The 18,183-nt window shown below is 40.0% G+C and overlaps 1 protein-coding gene across 3 annotated transcripts in view; it reads left to right on the forward strand.

Annotated features, from left to right (window-relative positions):
• LOC144203920 (aryl hydrocarbon receptor-like) overlaps window positions 1-18,183 on the forward strand; it is a 49,234-nt gene that overhangs the window by 9,081 nt on the left and 21,970 nt on the right. For 2 of the 3 annotated variants that reach the window (XR_013327794.1, XM_077727526.1), the window contains exons 3-4: window positions 9,828-9,922; window positions 15,092-15,181. Coding sequence is in view for 2 of the 3 variants with exons in the window: in XM_077727526.1 (XP_077583652.1) it covers window positions 9,828-9,922; window positions 15,092-15,181 (185 nt within the window). In the remaining variant the exon portion in view is untranslated. Of the gene's footprint in view, window positions 1-9,827; window positions 9,923-12,974; window positions 13,040-15,091; window positions 15,182-18,183 lie in introns of those variants that run through there. The other variant, XM_077727527.1, reaches the window with a different exon arrangement.

Below are 18,183 nucleotides of genomic sequence, written 5' to 3' on the forward strand. Positions count from 1 at the left end.
TATTTACTTTCTGCCACAATCTTGTAGGATAATTAGCACAGAAACTCACATCCACAATGTGTATGCATGCGTGAACTGAGTGAGTTAATTATTTGTGACACTGACAACAGATTGAACCTAGAATTTGTGTATGTATGTATGTGTATATATATATATATATATATATATATATATATATATATATATATATATATATATATATATATATATATATATATATATATATATATATATATATATATATATATATATATATATATATATATATATATATATATATATATATATATATATATATATATATATATATATATATATATATATATATATATATATATATATATATATATATATATAGGATAAGTTATCTTTAATATAATATATAACAATACAAGGAAGACATCGGGCACATCTCTAGCGTTATCTTGCAAGTGAGAATCAATACTAGCTCGTCCTCGCCACGGATTATGCTCCCGAACGGCATATTCTCCTGCCCGTTTAAGGCATCAAATAAAAAAAATTACTAGGTTATCGATTCGATCCAATTGCACAAGCCAATAGCACAATTAAGGTCAAAAAACAACTGCAACGTAACTTAAACAAACTAGCCTCCATTCTGCGAAACAATTCTTTATTAGGTGAACCGAGCGTCATTTTTTTAAAAACCATATGCAAGTATTTCCGGAGGTTGACTAATAGCCATCCGCTGGAATCAAAAACAATTGAAGAGTCATTCACAGATCTTCATTGTGAACTTGCATCTGGGTAAAGGGACCAAGTAAAAAGTCCTCGGAACGAGGACAGTGTGAGGTGTTTAGTCAACAAAGCTCGGAGCCTGCTGCCATGGAGAGTGCCCTTGGAGTAAGTGTTTGACTTCGTTGCAAGAACATATTAATTTATACATATAATGATTAATATTCCACACATACATATACTGATTAATGCGCACATATTGGATTGGATTGGATAACTATTCATCCCGTATTCGGGAAATTACATTGTGGCAGTAGCAAGAGGGTGATTAGACAGAACTGCTAAGCAAAAGCACAAAGTACAAAGCAAATCAAAGTAAATGGAACCATCAAATCATTAAACCATAAAAGCAGCAAAAACACAAAACGAACAAGAGTGGACAGAGCTACCGTGGCCGCCGGCTGCCGCTTAAACAGCGCCATTTTGGTTGCGGTAACTGAATCGGACTCAAAAAGATGTTGTAAAGTTGGACAAAAACTGGAACCCCACAGAACAGCAAAGCAAAAACACAAAGTACAAAGCAAATCAAAGTAAATGGAATCATCAAATCACTAAAACATAAAAGTAGCAAAAACGAACAAGAGTGGACAGAGCTACCGTGGCCGCCGGCTGCCGCTTAAACAGCGCCATTTTGGTTACGGTAACTGAATCAGACTCAAAAAGACCTTGTAAAGTTGGCCAAAAAACTGGAACCACACACAGTAAGTCTTCCACGAGATGGGGAACTTCTGCAGACTGTGACCGAGGTGGAGAATATGCAGAGTCGCTCTTGCAAGCTTATCCACACAGTTACTCAGTAGTCTGAAGCTGAAAAAAAACAGCAGCAGGGCAGAACACCTCCACTCCGTTGCTGGTAGGGGCCGACAGCTCTTCCATCCCATCCCACAATGGAGTGGTTGGTCAGAAGCGTTGCCTCTTCTCCCAGCACTTTTGTCCAGCTCCAGACCTCCGGCGGTACCGAGGTGTTGCTCCTTCTGCATTATTGCTGTACTGTACTGTATTAAAACAGATAGTTCCATGTGTGTGACAGCGTAGGCATGGCTGGCTGACCAGAAAAAAAAAAAGAAGTGGCCAAAAGATGCCAGGCTAACAGAACAAGGAAAGTTGTAAAAACATTAGAGTAAAAAGTATAAAGTACAAAGTAAAGTAAAAAGGAATGAATTAGGAAATATTAAAATGTCCTTTAAAAAAAGAAAGAAGGGCTGTAAAACATGAAAAACATAAGAGTCTCTGACACCCTTGGTGCAGAGCTACTGCCACAGGCTCCCGCTTGAATGGCGCCATCTTGGATTTTATAAAACAATTCAGCCCCAACGAGGCAATTCAAGGAAATTTGAAACAAAGTTTCTTGCAACAACAAAAAAATCGAACATATTAAACAATGATTTGTCCTGTGGCCAACATTTTTAATTCTGGCTTGCAGCCCTAGCTGATTGAAATGTTTTTTCGTGAACTTCCAGATGTATTTTTTAATTTTGGCACACACTCTGAATTGTTGCATCTCAGTACCCTGGATTTTGATACATTTCCATAATTCGTTGACTAACTAACTTTGTGTTATTTTGAGCCCAAATATTCTATTTGGATTCGTCAAGTTTTTGTGATGTCAAAAACACAGTGGGAACACTATCCTATTTCAGTCCAAATCGTAATTATTTTGGGCTGTGTGGGCATGGCTCGTCTTGTAAGGCCTGTGTGACTGTTCACCGCAAGTCAAGTCCCTCTTTATCGTGGTTAATACAGTGGGATAATGCTGTCCAAATATAGCAGTGATTCATGATTAAGAGCAGTGCTATTGCTGTCTCATATGACCTGACAAGAGGGATATGCAGTCTGCTATGTAAACCAACAGGATAATTCTACATAAACAGGATTTGAATGTTGTACATATTGCCGTTTAATTTGTCGAAGCAGCAAAGCTACAACACTGCATGTTTGTCAATCATGCTAATTTGCTAATCATGCTTACATATTGAATCTATCCACCTAAAACCACTACCATAATGATCAATTCTCAAAAGTGTTGTCATCTTTATTTTGGCTTGTCTCAGCTTGTTTTAGTGGCTAAAGTCAAAAAAGATTTAGCTAATTCCTCCTTGGCTGAATAGTGTGTTTTTGTTATCAAGCAATATGCTGAAACAGTGCCAAGATGACATGCAGGGATTGCAAAGGAAATTAAGCAGAACATCCCTGTTGGTCCAGTGTTAAATAGGTAAATGTTTGAATTTCTTAATGTTTTTTCCATATTAATGCTATCTGCTGGCTCTGATAGTATGCTGTGTGCCTTATAATGTCGTCTGTTTTATCAAAGTAAAGATTGTCTCTGCAAATAATACTTCAAGGCGACACCAAGATGACATGTAAGGTTTGGAAAGGGAACTGAAGCTAGGTCGTCTAAATCAAAAGCCTTTATTGTCATCATACACAGCTGCGTATGACAAAATTGGTGGTGCTACTCCACAAAGTGCATTTTCCCCAAAAAAAAATAAATAAGTAATATAAAAATACAAAAAGTCACATCCGGGCAAGGTAAATTCTAAAATATTGCACAATCTAAGATATTGCACATAGTTATCGCACACCCCAAAGTTATTGCACAGAAGGAATTGTGTGTCGTGCTAATGCAAGTTCAGAGCCCTAATGACTATGGAAACAAAAACTGTCCCCAAGTGTATTTGTCCGTGCTTTGTGAGACCTGTTGCGTCTGCCACAGGGCGTCAGCTGGAACAGGTTGTGACCAGGTTGGTATGGGTCCCTAACAATGTTTCCAGCTCTGCTGAGGTGGCGAGGGCTGGCATTGTCATCCAGTGAGGGAAGAGAGCAGCCAATGATCTTCTGGGTAATCACTCTCTGCATGGCTTTTCTGTCTGCTGCTGTACTTCCAGTGTACCACACTGTAATGCAGTATGCTAGGATGTTCTAGGGCTATTTCTGTACTTTACACACACAAAGGACGCACCGTTCTTTTAGACGCAGCCAGGCATGGCATATATATATTATTTATGGAATAACGCTGTCTACGGAACCAGCCCCAGACGCCATTTCCGGTACGCAGTGACTGCTGGGATATATAGTCCTTTTGTCAATAGACCCAGGTTGACGGCTGTGATAACTTTGCACTAATAGTATCAATATACTACAACGGCGAACACATTAATTTGGTGCTACATGCACCAAATGCACGCTACACCCGCACGCTAAAAATACATGTTTAAAAAGGCAACAGAAGCAAAATTGAGTTCGGTTGTACATTATCTAGCCATTTTACAATGTACTCACGTCATCATACCCCACAAAACCATCAAAGTCCTCATTTTCTGTGTCCAGATTAAGCAATTGCCCAAATTAGACTTCCAAAACGCCGGGTGCCCTCTCCACTGCTCCCATGCTGCTCGCAACTTTGCTTTGAAAGCCGGGTTGATGCCGATGTCCAGCGGTTGTAGTTCTGAAGCCTCCAGGAATGACGGCAAGCTCCAAGTTAATATATATAATATAGTTTGCAATCTAGGTTTGAATGCTCTGTTGACGCCAACATCTAGTGGCAGGATTTCTTTTGTAAATACAGCCGAAATGACGGCGAGCACCAAATTAGTGTGCTCGCCGTCATACTGGGTGTATTGAAGAACTGAGTGTATTAAGAACTCTATATCCCAGCAGTACTTTTTCTACTGGAAAATAGTAGAGTCCGGGGCTGCTTGCGGTAGTTGTCGACTGATTTATTTTATTTTATCGTGATAACAATTTTAGTATTGGTCCATATTTAAAGCGCACTGGATTATAAGGCGCCCTGTCAATTTCGGAGAAAATTCAAGACTTTTATCTGCGCCTTATGGTTGTGAAAATATGTTTGGAACAAAAATGGCTACTGAGAACTAAACAGATATGTCCAAATCCTTATATTTACCAAAGGTCTTATCCCACCAGTGTGCCCAAGCGGACAATTCTACTCCAGAATACTTTTTCATATTGCGGTTTAGGGTTTGCAGGCCCTCAATGGTCCCGGTGAGGGACCCACCCTGACGTGTTGTTCGGTATGAAGGTGCAACATTGATCTCCAAACATTGAACACACACCCCCTTGCTCCGCAAGAAGCATATCCACTGCTATGCGATCCCGACCGCCATCAGACAAGTGACTGCCAGTTGTTTCTTTATCGCTACAAATCCCTGTTCAGTATAGTTTCCAAGTTTTTGGACATTGTAATGCAGGTAATTTATTATATCCACATTTTTGTTTGGGGTGATAAGAAGAAAAATGGACTCCCATCCTGATGCGATCTGATTAGCCAGTTTATACTCATCTGGATCTCCCTCCCTCCAGACCACTCGACGCCATCGGGAGGGACCCTACATCACATTGGATTTCTGAGCAGCCAACTGTATCTCCTCCACTGTAGATGGAAAAACAGACACTGTTAAGAGCAGTGAGACCAAGGCACATAATCCTGCCGCGTTTCGGCAGAAGTCGTATAATTTATTTCCACCACATCACCACCATAGGTAAGAACGTGGTATCAGGGGTGCAGTTTGATTTAGAACGCGGGCACACCACGTATCATTTATCGGCCCCAGCTTCAGACCTTGCCCTGTAAGGTTTAAGCAGGTAAAATGATCAAAGGCAACATGTGTTGAAAAGTTAGGTTTGTTTCTTAGCTGCTTTTGCAATAGGGTATACCTTATTCCATTTCTCACAATTGGGACTTACACCTTCGTGCACTTGTGTGTGGTCCAAGCTTTCCAATCTTGACCAGTTTCTGCAACAAGGCTTTCCCCAATATCTGTTTTGGGCTGTTATGTACCACACATATTCCCTACCGTAGGCTGATCCCTTGTATGGCAACAAGGATGTTGCCGAGTCTAAAAATATTTTTTCAAAGAAAGGAAGATATCTGCAGCCGTATTGTATGGAAGGCAAAACATTGTTTGTGTGCTCAATCGGTTGGGGGTATCATCTTGAATGCATGTTTGGAAATTTGATTAGGTAATGTTATTTTTGTCTGTAATTTCAAATGTAAATGTTGCTGCTTTACCCTCCCGTAAGGTGTATCCTTAATAGAAATGCCTCTGCCTTTTTCTCTAACTGGAGAAAGCAGCCCTGCTGTGGAGAGGAATAGAATCACAATCGTTAATCCTATTGCCACAAGGGCAATAAATGTTTTTAACATGACTTTTTGTCTTTGGGAGTTTTCCATCTTGGTAGCTGTTGGTATGATCCCTCTCACTTCGCGTCGCTCCAATGTTTCTTTTTCATGCTGCGTATCAGCACCCAGTCTCCAGGAATCACCGTCGCTCTGTCCGTATATGTATGTATGTATGTATGTATGTATATATATATATATATATATATATATATATATATATATATATATATATATATATATATATATATATATATATATATATATATATATATATATATGTATGTATATATATGTATGTATGTATGTATATATATATGTATGTATGTATATATATGTATGTATGTATATATATGTATGTATGTATATATATATATATATATGTATATGTATATATATATATATATATATATATATATATATATATATATATATATATATATATATATATATATATATATATATATATATATATATATATACACACATATTCATATATATAGAGAGAGAGATAGAATATAACCTACAATAAATATGTGATGATGAATAAAGTGTAAAATATAAAACATATATATATTTAAAAACCAAAAAAGCCTCCCTGTCAAAGACACTAGTATCGAAGCCTCTTGCCACGCCAGTCTTTTTCATGTGTATTCTTTGTTTTGCAACCCAACATGCTAAAACAAACCCATTTGTGAGCAGCAAGATGTTTAATGCAGTTAACTGGAAATGCCTCTGGTTGACGGCTGCAACGCTAGCTATTATGGCACATCTACGTCGTGGTAGGGGGAGAATGTAAATCTTTAATCGCATACACTTCTGCCCAGTGAAGCTTGCTAACGAGATCTGCTCTTTGTCCTCCTCTGGCCATTCAAGAGGCTTTATTGCTGGCCCACTTTTAAAAATGGGATTAACCTATGCTATGTTGCTTCATGACTGAAATTTATTGTGTTGGGCAAACACACCAAATATTGAAGACAGTAAGATTTCTGTGGTGTAATATAAATATAATATATAATGTTATATTAGACAATTTTAGTGACTCAATGAAAATGATAGGCCCAATGTTTACTTTCACTGCAATTTGAGTTTAAAAGAGCCAGCCATCAATTTTCTGCATGGCTAGTCCTCCTCAGGGTTGCAAATGACCTGAAGGCTATGTCATCCCTGGCTAAATTCCAGCATTCGATCCCAGGCTCTCATAACAGTGGCAAAGTCACTAAATACTACTGGACCAATATTGTGACATAGGTTTAGTAGTTGATCATGAAGTGATGTCATAAGAACGAGAGCAATGGGCGAGCACATTAATCTCTGACCCCTTTAGGACCACCGTGCTACGACCCATAATGACCGCTGACCTGAGGTGTTTGTGGGCATGACGTATGACATTGATGGCGTAACGAGGTTTTGTGTTCACTCTTTTGTTGTCTGTAAGGATAGCAAGGAGTTTAAGTTTGCGGGGTGATCTTTCTCTGCTTTCATATGGACTTCCGGCCCCCGGGACGATAATTTGCGGCCCGCTTCTTAATATGAAAGATTAATGTACGTGCGGCCCGCAAGATTGATACAAAATGACACTTGTTGTGTTCAGAGCTGGATGAACCAATCACGGCGAGGTATACGGCTCCAGAGGGCGGGACATTGGCTGGGCTGTCCAGTGCCTCGCTCACTCACTCATTAATTCCTCCAATCAGCTGGGCGGAGGGGAAGCCGTGAAGCCGATCACTCCGCTCGGCTCACAGAGCTGCCTTAATCCAATACGATCGGAGAGCGAAAGTGCGCATGTGCCACAGAGCCGCGCGACTGAAAGTTATAAATTCAATCCGAGACTCATTCCAAGTGTAAACACATATTACAGCCCCAGAGATGTCTGTTTGAAAGCCTGCCGTGAAGAGAAAGGTCAGTGATGAGCACGGACAGTTTCAAGAAAAGTGGGGAGTGCAATATTTCTTTGTTGAGCACCGCAGCACACCGACGTGTCTCATTTGCACTGAAAAAGTAGCGGTGCACATAGAATACAATTTGAAACGTCACGAGACATGCTGAGGAGTATAAAAATACCAGGGAGATGAGAGAGCCAACCAGGTTGACAGTCTTAAAACACATCTTCTGAGACAACAGGAATTCTTCAAGAAGACTACCAAAGAAAGTATTGCAGCAGTCGAAGCTAGCAAGCCGTTTGTGAGCTGATTGCTAAATCAAGAAATCCATTCACAGAAGGTGAATTTATCAAAAAGTGCATATTACAGGCTGCACATATTGTCTATCCAGAAAAGAAAAGTCAGTTCAACAACATCAGCCTTTCTGCCAACACCGCGGTAGAGCGCATTTCTGACCTGTCAAGTGACATTTATGATCAACTGTATGAGAAAGCGCAATGTTTCAGTGTATAATCAGTGGCTCTTGATGAGACCACAGACATCACAGATACTGCCCAGTTCGCAATACATGTCCGTGGTGTTGATGACTATTTTGAAGTGATGGAGGAGTTGCTCACAGTAATTCCAATGCGTGGCCAGACCACAGCTAAGGAATTATTTCACCAGCTGTGTGATGCCATTGAGAATGCTGGTTTGCCATGGAAGAGCTTTGTTGGAATAACAACTGATGGAGTCCTATCAATGATTGGGAGGAAGAATGGGCCATGTGCCTTTTTGGGAGCACATATTTGTGTGAGAAGCTCTTCTCCACCATGAACATCAATAAGTCCAAGTATAGGTCCAGACCTGATGAGCATCTTCAAGCTCTATTGAGGGTCTTCACTGCTTCCTCCCTCAAGCCAAATGTGGCTCAGCTATGTGAGAAGAAGTGCTGCCAGGTCTCTAGCAGCAAGAAGTAAGAGAAGCTGTGTCCAGAATATTTCATGTTCAATGTTCCATTCAAGTTCAGAAAGTTAAAATTTAAAGAGCTGTTAATACAGACTTTTGAAACTTTTGAATAAAAATAATTAGTTTTCTCTACTTAGCCAGCCACGGTATATCTACTGTATGCTCATATTTTTTTTATTACTGATTGTTTTATTTTTTATTCATCTTTAAGTTAATTTATTTAATTCATTATTTTTCATTAAAAATAAAGTTATTTGATAACGTTGGAATGTTTTATCAGCGCTTTTCTTGTGGAAATCCTGATGCGGACCAGTCTCACCCAGACTCTGCCACTAGCGGCCACCAGGTCAATTGAATTTGAGACCCCTGCTTTAGGGCAAGAGGCGGGGGACACCCTGAATCTGTGGCTAGCCGATTGCAAGGTACGAGGAGGTAGACAATCATTCACGCTCACACTCATACATAGGGGCAATTTAGAGTGCCCAAACATGCTACCATGCATGTTTTTTGAATGCGGGAGGAAACTGGAGTATCGGGAGGAAACCCAAGCAGTCCTGGGCAGAACATGCGATCTCCACACAGGTGGATGACCTGGATTTGAACCCAAAACCCCGAACCATGTGGCCGACACGCTAATCACTCATCTCAGTTGACTTTCGGGCACGAGACGGGTGACACGCTAAATCGGTGGCCAGCCGATCGCGGGGCACGAGGAGACACACAATCATTCATACTCACATTCACACCTAGTGGCAATTTAGAGTCTCCACCCAGCCTACCATACATGTCTTTGGAACGTGGGAGGAAACCAGAGTACTAATACAAGCCTACGGTGAACTTGCAAACTCCACACAGTGATTACCGACCTTGGTTTGTACCTTTGTATTGTACCTTGGTATTGAGATGAAAATCAGCGCGGATGGTCGCCTCTTTCTGTGTGTCCTACAACTGACTGGCGAACATTCTAAAGTGTAGACTGCTTTTCACCTGAACTTGGATTGGATAGCATTCAGTGACCCCTGCAGCCTTTATGGGGATGCGCGGTTCGGAAGACAAATGAATGAATTAATATGTAAAATAACTAATTCAATTTGTGTTCTCTACAGTGGCCCTCACTGAGCGGGACAGCACAAAAAATGTTGATAGAAAAACTGCGGGAGCTATGGAGGACCAAATGCCTGAAGGAGAACTTTTGCTGCAGGTATGTAAGATAGAAGTGAGCCCTACTGAGCATGCGCATTGCCACCCATTCTGCACTGGATTTATGATCTATAAACCATCCTTAGGTCTGTATGGAATGTGTAAAATGCTTCAAATGATAATCATTTCAAAAAGAGATCGGTGGATGGATAGATAGCTGGATATTACAATTTTGAGTTTGACATCATTGCTGCAAATGAGTAACATTTTGAAAGTATTTATTTTGTAGTGACATATCACCACTGACCATTCATTCATTAATTTTCTGAACTGCTTTTTCCTCACTAGCTTGAGGAGGAAGGGGGTATTCTGGGTCTTGTTGGTTAGTGCTCAAAGCCTATCCCAGCTGAGTTCGGGCACGGGGCGGAGGACACCCTGAACTGAATTCGTTGCCAGCTCAAACCCATCTCAGAACCACTGAAAAATACAACTAATACAATAATGTAATACCTCAACATACGAGTGCCCCAACATATGAGCAATTTAAGACACGGGTACAACTTCAAACTAATATTTATCTTGAGATACGGGACAAATTTTGATAGAGCATACAGCGGACACGAGAGGCTGCACTGTCTCTCTCCCTGCAACTCCCTCGTGTAATGTCTTTACAAGCACTGGGCGAAGCGTTGAATGCTTTCATCATGTAAATGATAACTAGTTGACAACTGGTTTTCCGGATAGATTTTGGGGACAAGATCAATAAGCGAGGCCATTAATAAAACCATTGAAACTTTAAAAAAAGGACAAAATAAACCTAGTATTTAAATATGTTGCCTGAGGAATATGAAGTAGGACATCCTTCCATTTTCCAAGCTGTTTCACTTATGTAATTTTACAGCACATTGTTACCTGTCCCAGACGGTTTGAGGTGAATCGCAAGCGCAACTAAGAACTAGCTGCCAGTCAATTATACTTTTCATGTGTGAGTCTGTACACAGGGTGGACTTCTAGCGTAGTGGTCCCTGTTTTAGGAAGGGGGACTAGAGGATATATTCCATTTACAAAGCGATTACAACCCTCGCCCTACCTGATAAGCTTTGTGTCTTGTTCGTGAAAGAGTGGACTAACTGTCTACCATCACTCAGCTTGGTATTCCCCAGTATACATGTGTTTTCTGGACTCAATTAGTCCTTTGGGACTTGAAAGAATGTAACATAGCGGACACTGTGGCGTGCTGTCTAGTCCAGTTTAAATGTTTGGTCTGTTTTGCTAGTATTAAGTCAGATTTGTTACCAGTGAGGGTTGAACTCTCCTAGGATTTTCCAGAGATAAAATGGCTTGAGCATAAAATCAGGTTGTCTTCTGTACCCTTCCCTGGTGAGTTATTCAAAGTACCCAATTTTCTCACATATAAACCGCCACGCCGTATAAGCCGCACCCTTACAATTGCCTGAAAATCTTTAAATTTTATAATTTCTCGCGTATAAGACACCCCCTGATTCACAATTTTCACCTCCATATTCAGTTTAAATAGGGAATACAAATGTGTTACTTTGAAGGGTAAATCTTAAGAAAAAACATTGCACATGGTATTTCGGAGCTACTGTATTAATCGAAAGGATCGTGTGCTTCATTGCACATTATTTGGACAAGGAAGTTAATATGCCTTTCTTTGTAAGTGCAAAATATCTAATTATCAAATTTGAAAAAAGAAATAAGTCTGTCTTGATGAAATCCTGATACTTTTTAATGGCAGAAATTGCAATTTTCTGACCAGAATCTTAAGATGTTGTGGCAGCCATATTGCTTTTAATGTCAAAATATCTTGATTCTTTCGATTGTTCATATTACTGCAATAGTTGTCACTTTTAAACAAGAAATAAAACGAAAAAAATCAAAGGGTGAATTTTTTAAATTTCAAAATCACAAAGGAAGGGTGTCCGTAGCAGTCTACTTTTCACCAAGTCCGTGGCTGCAATAATAGCATGAAATACACATTACAAAGGTAACAAGGTTGATATTTTAATGATCGACCTCAAGATTTTCGATACGAACACATCTATCAAGGCCACTTGCGTCTGACCAGTCAGAGCACGTTTAACTACAGTAAAATGGCGACGCCCTGAGCGAGGAGTTGCAGGCACAAGAGTTTTTTCACGTTTTATGTTTTATGCAAGTTTATTTTTATTTAATTTTATTACAAGATGTCAACATTAATTTAGTTTAGCGATTTATCTGTATGTCTTCTCTATTTTGAAATAAATGACCGTATCGGCTGCATTGTCTTGGGTTATGGCATTTCCTTTTTGCCACCTTTCAGTTTTGTGCATTTCAAGTCTAATTTCTGCGCATATAAGCCATACCCTGGATTCATTCACCTTTTTGAGTGACAAATTCAGCTTATATGCGAGAAAATATGGTATCTGCCTTCATAAGGACACCCACGATGGAGGGACCTGACCACCTGACCTAGGCATGTCCCTTTGAGGAGCTTGATGAATTGGCTGAGAATGTGGAAGTCTGAGCTTCCGTCCCCATGAATAAGTGAAGATGGCTGCATTGATGGAAATTATTACTCTCACATTCACAATTGATGGAATGTTTAACTTCAAGTCAAGAACTAATCAAATACAAATCTTAAAAGGCCATTAAACCTTCCTGCTCCTTGCTTCCACTCTGCTCCGCAGCCCAGGCGAATCACAACAAAACGAGGCACAGAGTCACAGAATATTTAGAAGAAGCAAAGAGCTGAATATATTTTGGCCCGGGAACCGCAGGGAGCTCAAGAGTGGTGTCTTTGGAGACCCTGACACAGTGCAACCCTGCTGAGTATGCTACACTATTCCATCAATCCATTTTCATGATTTTCAAAGAAACTTCAATTGAAAAGAGTTTAATAGGAAAATTCAGTAATCCCTGGATGACCCCTGATGACTTCACTTATCACAAATTTGCAATTGCGCGATTGTTTTTCCCTGCAAAGAGACAAACGACCACCCGCACTCACAATCATACTGAGCAGGAATGGAGCCTGTGCCTGCCCACACCAAAGTCAGGCAAGTGAACCTCCACACCACGAGGCGGCATAATGATAACAATTATGGGGATGCTGATGCCGACAGCGACGCTGATGTCGACAGCGATGCTGACGGCGATACTGATGCTGACGGTGACGGTAATAACAATAATTAATAATAGAGTAGATGCACCAGGTTCAAAGTTTGTAGCTTGGTATTTCAAGGAATGGACATGTAATGTGCATGAGAGGAACGTATGAAGCGAGACGTGGTATGATGATGGACCAGGTTGGAAAGGTGTGTGTGTCTGCATATCAACTGGTGAGGAACATGATTTAATTTAATGTGCTGAGAAGTGGGGAGCTAATGGAAATTCTGGAGTATCATCTGATGCATTCATGAGGGGATTTGTGCGTTAGGAGGCATGCAGCCGAGTTTTCGATGTATTGGAGATTGTTAAAGGTTTTGGAAGGTTTACCACAGTCCCCGTTTGAAAAAACTGATACATATAGCAGAGCAGAAAGAGGTTTTTATAATTTGTTTAAATCATGGTTCAATTTCTTTCTGAAACAGACTTCATTTGGCCTTTGTCTACAAATGTTTTGTAAAAAAAACGATCTGGCTCATTAGGTTAATTAAATTGTTCTGATGTGAAATATCCAGGAGTTCTAGCCTCAAATATTACCCTGAAATGATTATTTAATTAATTTAAAATACTGTCTAATCTTTTATCATGAAAAAACATTTGATGTAGCTAATTATTCATTAAATGGAATAGAAAATTCCATTGATACTCTAAAAACAATCTAGTCTTTCAATTCCAGTTATATTTTGTACTCTGTTTGATTGGATGGAGCGAAAACTCACTGGCTGCCAGATCGCTTTTGATCTGTTGGAGTCATTGATTTTCCAGTCCAATTCCTCCTAATGTGCACCACACTGGCATTCCAGGAGGGGTAGGAGGCGCTTACCCACTCAGAGCAAGCTGATCTACCGAGGAGGTTTTTATTTTTTCCTTTTCTTTTTTTTTATGTCAGTATGGTCTGCAATTCTGTTGGGTCGCTCATAATGAACCATGAAAGCTCATATGGTGAAACAGGCTTAGTCAGGAGGTGACCATTCCTAAAAAGGGGCCTCTTCCTGATTACTCCTGGTTGATTTGTGAAAACTATCTTTTTCTTTGCTGCATATAATTTTGCATTATTCACAAATACATATTCAATCAATTACTTGAGCTCACATGCAGTGATGAGGTATAGCTGTCCACCTTGGGTCCCAAAATGGCTTGGATCTTGAAATCCTGATAAAATATCTATTGCTAAAATAAGATAAATGATTTCTTCTTATGTAAGTAGCAATCGGAGTGGCTACATAACATATAACTTAAGAGTATATAATGACATTAGGAGTCATTATTGGAAAAAACATTGAATCAATATGTAGCTGGGCTATCATTCAACATATTGTTTATATCTTTAAAATTAATCTTTCTAGGAAGCAAACCAATACCTAGAAAATAATATATTTAGATTAAATAATATAAATCATCTTAAGTAATCTAAATGAAAAACTATTTATCTCTTTATATCAGTTATTGTCTATTCATTTCCCATTTAAGTTGTGGCTAATGTGAAGACCGCATTGTGACATTTAGGTGTTGTTAATCATGGAGGAAGTGGCAGATAATTGTGGTGATTGTGTGTACTTTATGTGTCAAAAAAATAACAGCATTCTAAGCATTAGTAACTTGCTCAACCCCCACAGCTGCCCCTGGCATGGTTTGGGAACGAGGTGCTTGTCCTTCTATGCATGCTTGTGTTGACATTCTTGTGTTTGTTGTGACCTGTTTGTTCACAGAATGTTGGTAAAACCAGAAAAGGCAAATGCGCAGTAGGTCAGCTGCAAATATCAATACTTCCAAAAATCTTAGAAAGAAAGTACATGCATCATATGTAACAAATTTCCCCTTACTCAATTTGCCAAAGGGTTTGAGACTCTTTCTCATTTGACCGAATGGTGGAAGGTCTCAAAACTTATCACAAAGCCGTACTTGTTTTTACAGCTGGAGAGCCTTAAACATTGATGTTTCTTTTCTTTATTTTTCTCTGGGTAAACATTATGTAATCACCTGATGTGACTAAAATTAGCAGTATGAGTTTGCCACTGTTTACTGCTGCAAGACTGAACACTAACTGTGTTTCCTCCCCAAGGCTCTGAATGGGTTTGTCCTGGTCATCACTGCCTCGGGTACTATCTTCTTCTCCTCTCATACCATCCAGGACTACTTGGGCTTCCATCAGGTCACTGCTCGTATTTAACATTCAATTCTATATGGTACCTTATGGTTTTCTCACCTCTTGTTTGGCCTTTTGCCAGAACACAGCTTTTTGAGTAAACTACATCAATGACCTGTCTTAAACAATTTACGCACGGGAACTTTACTGAACACTGTACACCCGAAAACAACAAATAATAAGAATCTTGTTCCAATTTACCTGTAATATAATGATCTGATAGAAAAAATTCAAACGCTCCGCTCTGTGCTCGCAGAGACGTTACAAAAAGGTAGTTCCCACCATGGATATTACACGAGGAGTTGCGGGGGACAGTGCCAGTGCCCCTGATGTACTTATGAGCAGCCAACGAGATGTAATATACTATACTGCTCGTATTCGTGATTGCTCCGGCATTCGCGCTGAGTGATAGGCAGAAAACACGGGACAATACAACGCTCCGCCCAGTGCTTGTAAATATCTGTTATACACGAAAGAGATGCGGCACAAAAGAGTGCGCTACATTGATAAACAGCCTTTTATGTCTTGGAGACCTGGCTTTCTCGCATCTCGAACATTTTCTCGTATCAGGAGATAATTATTTGCTTGAAATTTTCCTCGTATCGCGAGGTGCTCGTATGTAGAGGTACCACTTTATAACTGCTCGGGTTAAGTGAGAAATGAATGGCAATTTGAATCAAATATTAATAAGAACCCCAGATACTCGCAGTTTATTGGTTCATATTCAACTAAATATCCCATGTTGAAGGTGTCCCCAAAAGGACCGACATTTGCACATTGCACAATATGCCAGTGCGACATCAGTGTGACACGTAATAACCAGTGGTGGTTTGTGCATTTTCTAGCAGCGCCTTCACAGCGAATCAATCCAACCCTTAAAAACTAAATTTTATGGCTATAAAACCTCTACTGCAGCTATAGCTGTGACACAAAAAATATCAATAATAACCTGATACAATTGAAATATTATTTAGGAATATAGCCATATTTTACTCACCAAAAATCCTTTTTACCTATACACAATATCCATCCTCCTTTCTTCCTCCTTTTCTATCGCTATCGAAGCTAATGCTGAAAGTAAGGCATAGCTTGTCGTATTTCTGGCATACGTTTTTATTCGATTTAGTGCTGAAAATTTTCGTTCCCGGTTGCGACAGGCTTGCTTAATTTGGAGGTGTCCGACCTTTCTGAATGATGTCAAGCTTTTTTTCTTGAAAAGTCCGTCTAGAAAATGGCTTTGCGAGCAAATCTGCAACCAATTCCATTTGTTTTCCTCCGTCGGCCATTGTGGGTTGAACTTGCAAGCTCCAGCTGGCTCACTGTGGCGGGCCAATAATAGTTGGTGAAAGCGATGACGTATCCCCACGCCTGCGAGAAGGCAATGACGTATCCCCACGCCTGCGACAAGGCATTGTGGTGTTGCCAACTCAAAATCTGATTGGTTAAAGCAGGGGTCGGGAACCGTTTTGACAGAGAGAGACATAAACAAATCATATTTTCAATTTTCATTCATTTAGAACAATACTCAGAATTTACTAGAAGTAAAAACTTGAAAATGTGTGCATTTTTAGTAATTTCACTGCCTTTAAAGTGGAAAAAGTCCCAGAATTAAGTTGACAAAATGATTACCCTGATGCTAATCAATGGGATGCATGCTGAAAGGTTTAATTAAAAACTGGAAGATTAAAGCGACTCGAGAGGTAGTGTCCGGATTTTAGCTCACAGTTTAGCGGAGAGCCAGAAGCACCCATCAAAAGGGCCACACGTGGCTCCCGAACCATATGTTCCCTACCCCTTGGTTAAAGCAACAGTCTTATCGACGCTTGCTTAAGCGTGTTAGCAATGAAAGGAAGCTAACAGACAATTTGGAATTATTTAACTCAACAATATATTGCTTGTGCAGGTCGCTCCGAATACAGCTTGGTAGCTCTCATAGTTAGCGCACTGAAAGTGGCGGACACACCCTTTTCCCAGCAGTAACAGGTTTGCTAGCTTTGGAGTTGACCGCCCTTTCTTAATGATGTCCATTTTTTTTCTGGAAAAGTCCGTCTGTAAATAGCTTTGCGAGCAAACCTGCAACCAAATCCATTTGTTTTTCTCCGTCTGCCATCGTGGGTGGAGTTTGCGATCTCTGGCTGGCTGGCTTTGGCTTTGGTCTGCCTACTAGCCGATCATAATTGCTGAAAGCGATGACGTATCCCTCTGCCTACGAAATGCCCTTGGTGCCACCAAATCAAATTCTGATTGGTTAAGGCAACAGTCTTATCGACGCTTGTTTAATGCAGCAGAGCCCGCAGAACTGATTGTGAAGGCCTTGAGGCAGATATCTGACCCTGGCAACAAATAATGGCTGAAATGTGATTGGTTAAATGCAGTGCAACCAGGGGAAAAGCAAAGAAAGGAAGCTAACATACAATTTGGAATTCTTTAATTAGTATTGAGGGACAAAATATAATATATGATTCAGATATTTCTTAGGCCAGCATAGAAGGCCTTGAAGGCCCGGGCGGGACGCCACTGGTATTGATGGACAAAATATATTATATGATTCAGATATTTCTTTGGCCGGCAGAGAAGGCCTTGAAAGCCCTGACGGCCCGCCACTAGTAATTACTGACAGTAAAACGCACGTAGGAGGACCTAACCATAAAGTTAACCATATGATAGTCATGCTGTACTTTTTCAATAGTTTGCAAATACACAATATTTCAATTTATGTAAAAACATGATAATAACAGTTTGATTTAACTTTTCCTATGCTTATTTTTTTTTTACATTTTATATACATTTTGTGTGAATGACATTCACTCCAGAAATACTTTGGAAATTGGACAAGGGTACTCCTGAAATGGGGTCGACGGAGATTGGCAGCTCCGTGTGACTGAGAGCAATGGCGACTTGGATGTGGGCCAGCTGAAAAGGTTGGAGATAGAGCAGTGACACGTCAAAATCTGGAAAACACCAGCCATATATATTTTGTATGAAGGGTACATGAAAGAGTCTGCGTC

This window comes from Stigmatopora nigra, chromosome 11 (genome assembly GCF_051989575.1).
Source record: "Stigmatopora nigra isolate UIUO_SnigA chromosome 11, RoL_Snig_1.1, whole genome shotgun sequence".
NCBI classification, from domain to species: Eukaryota; Metazoa; Chordata; class Actinopteri; order Syngnathiformes; family Syngnathidae; genus Stigmatopora; species Stigmatopora nigra.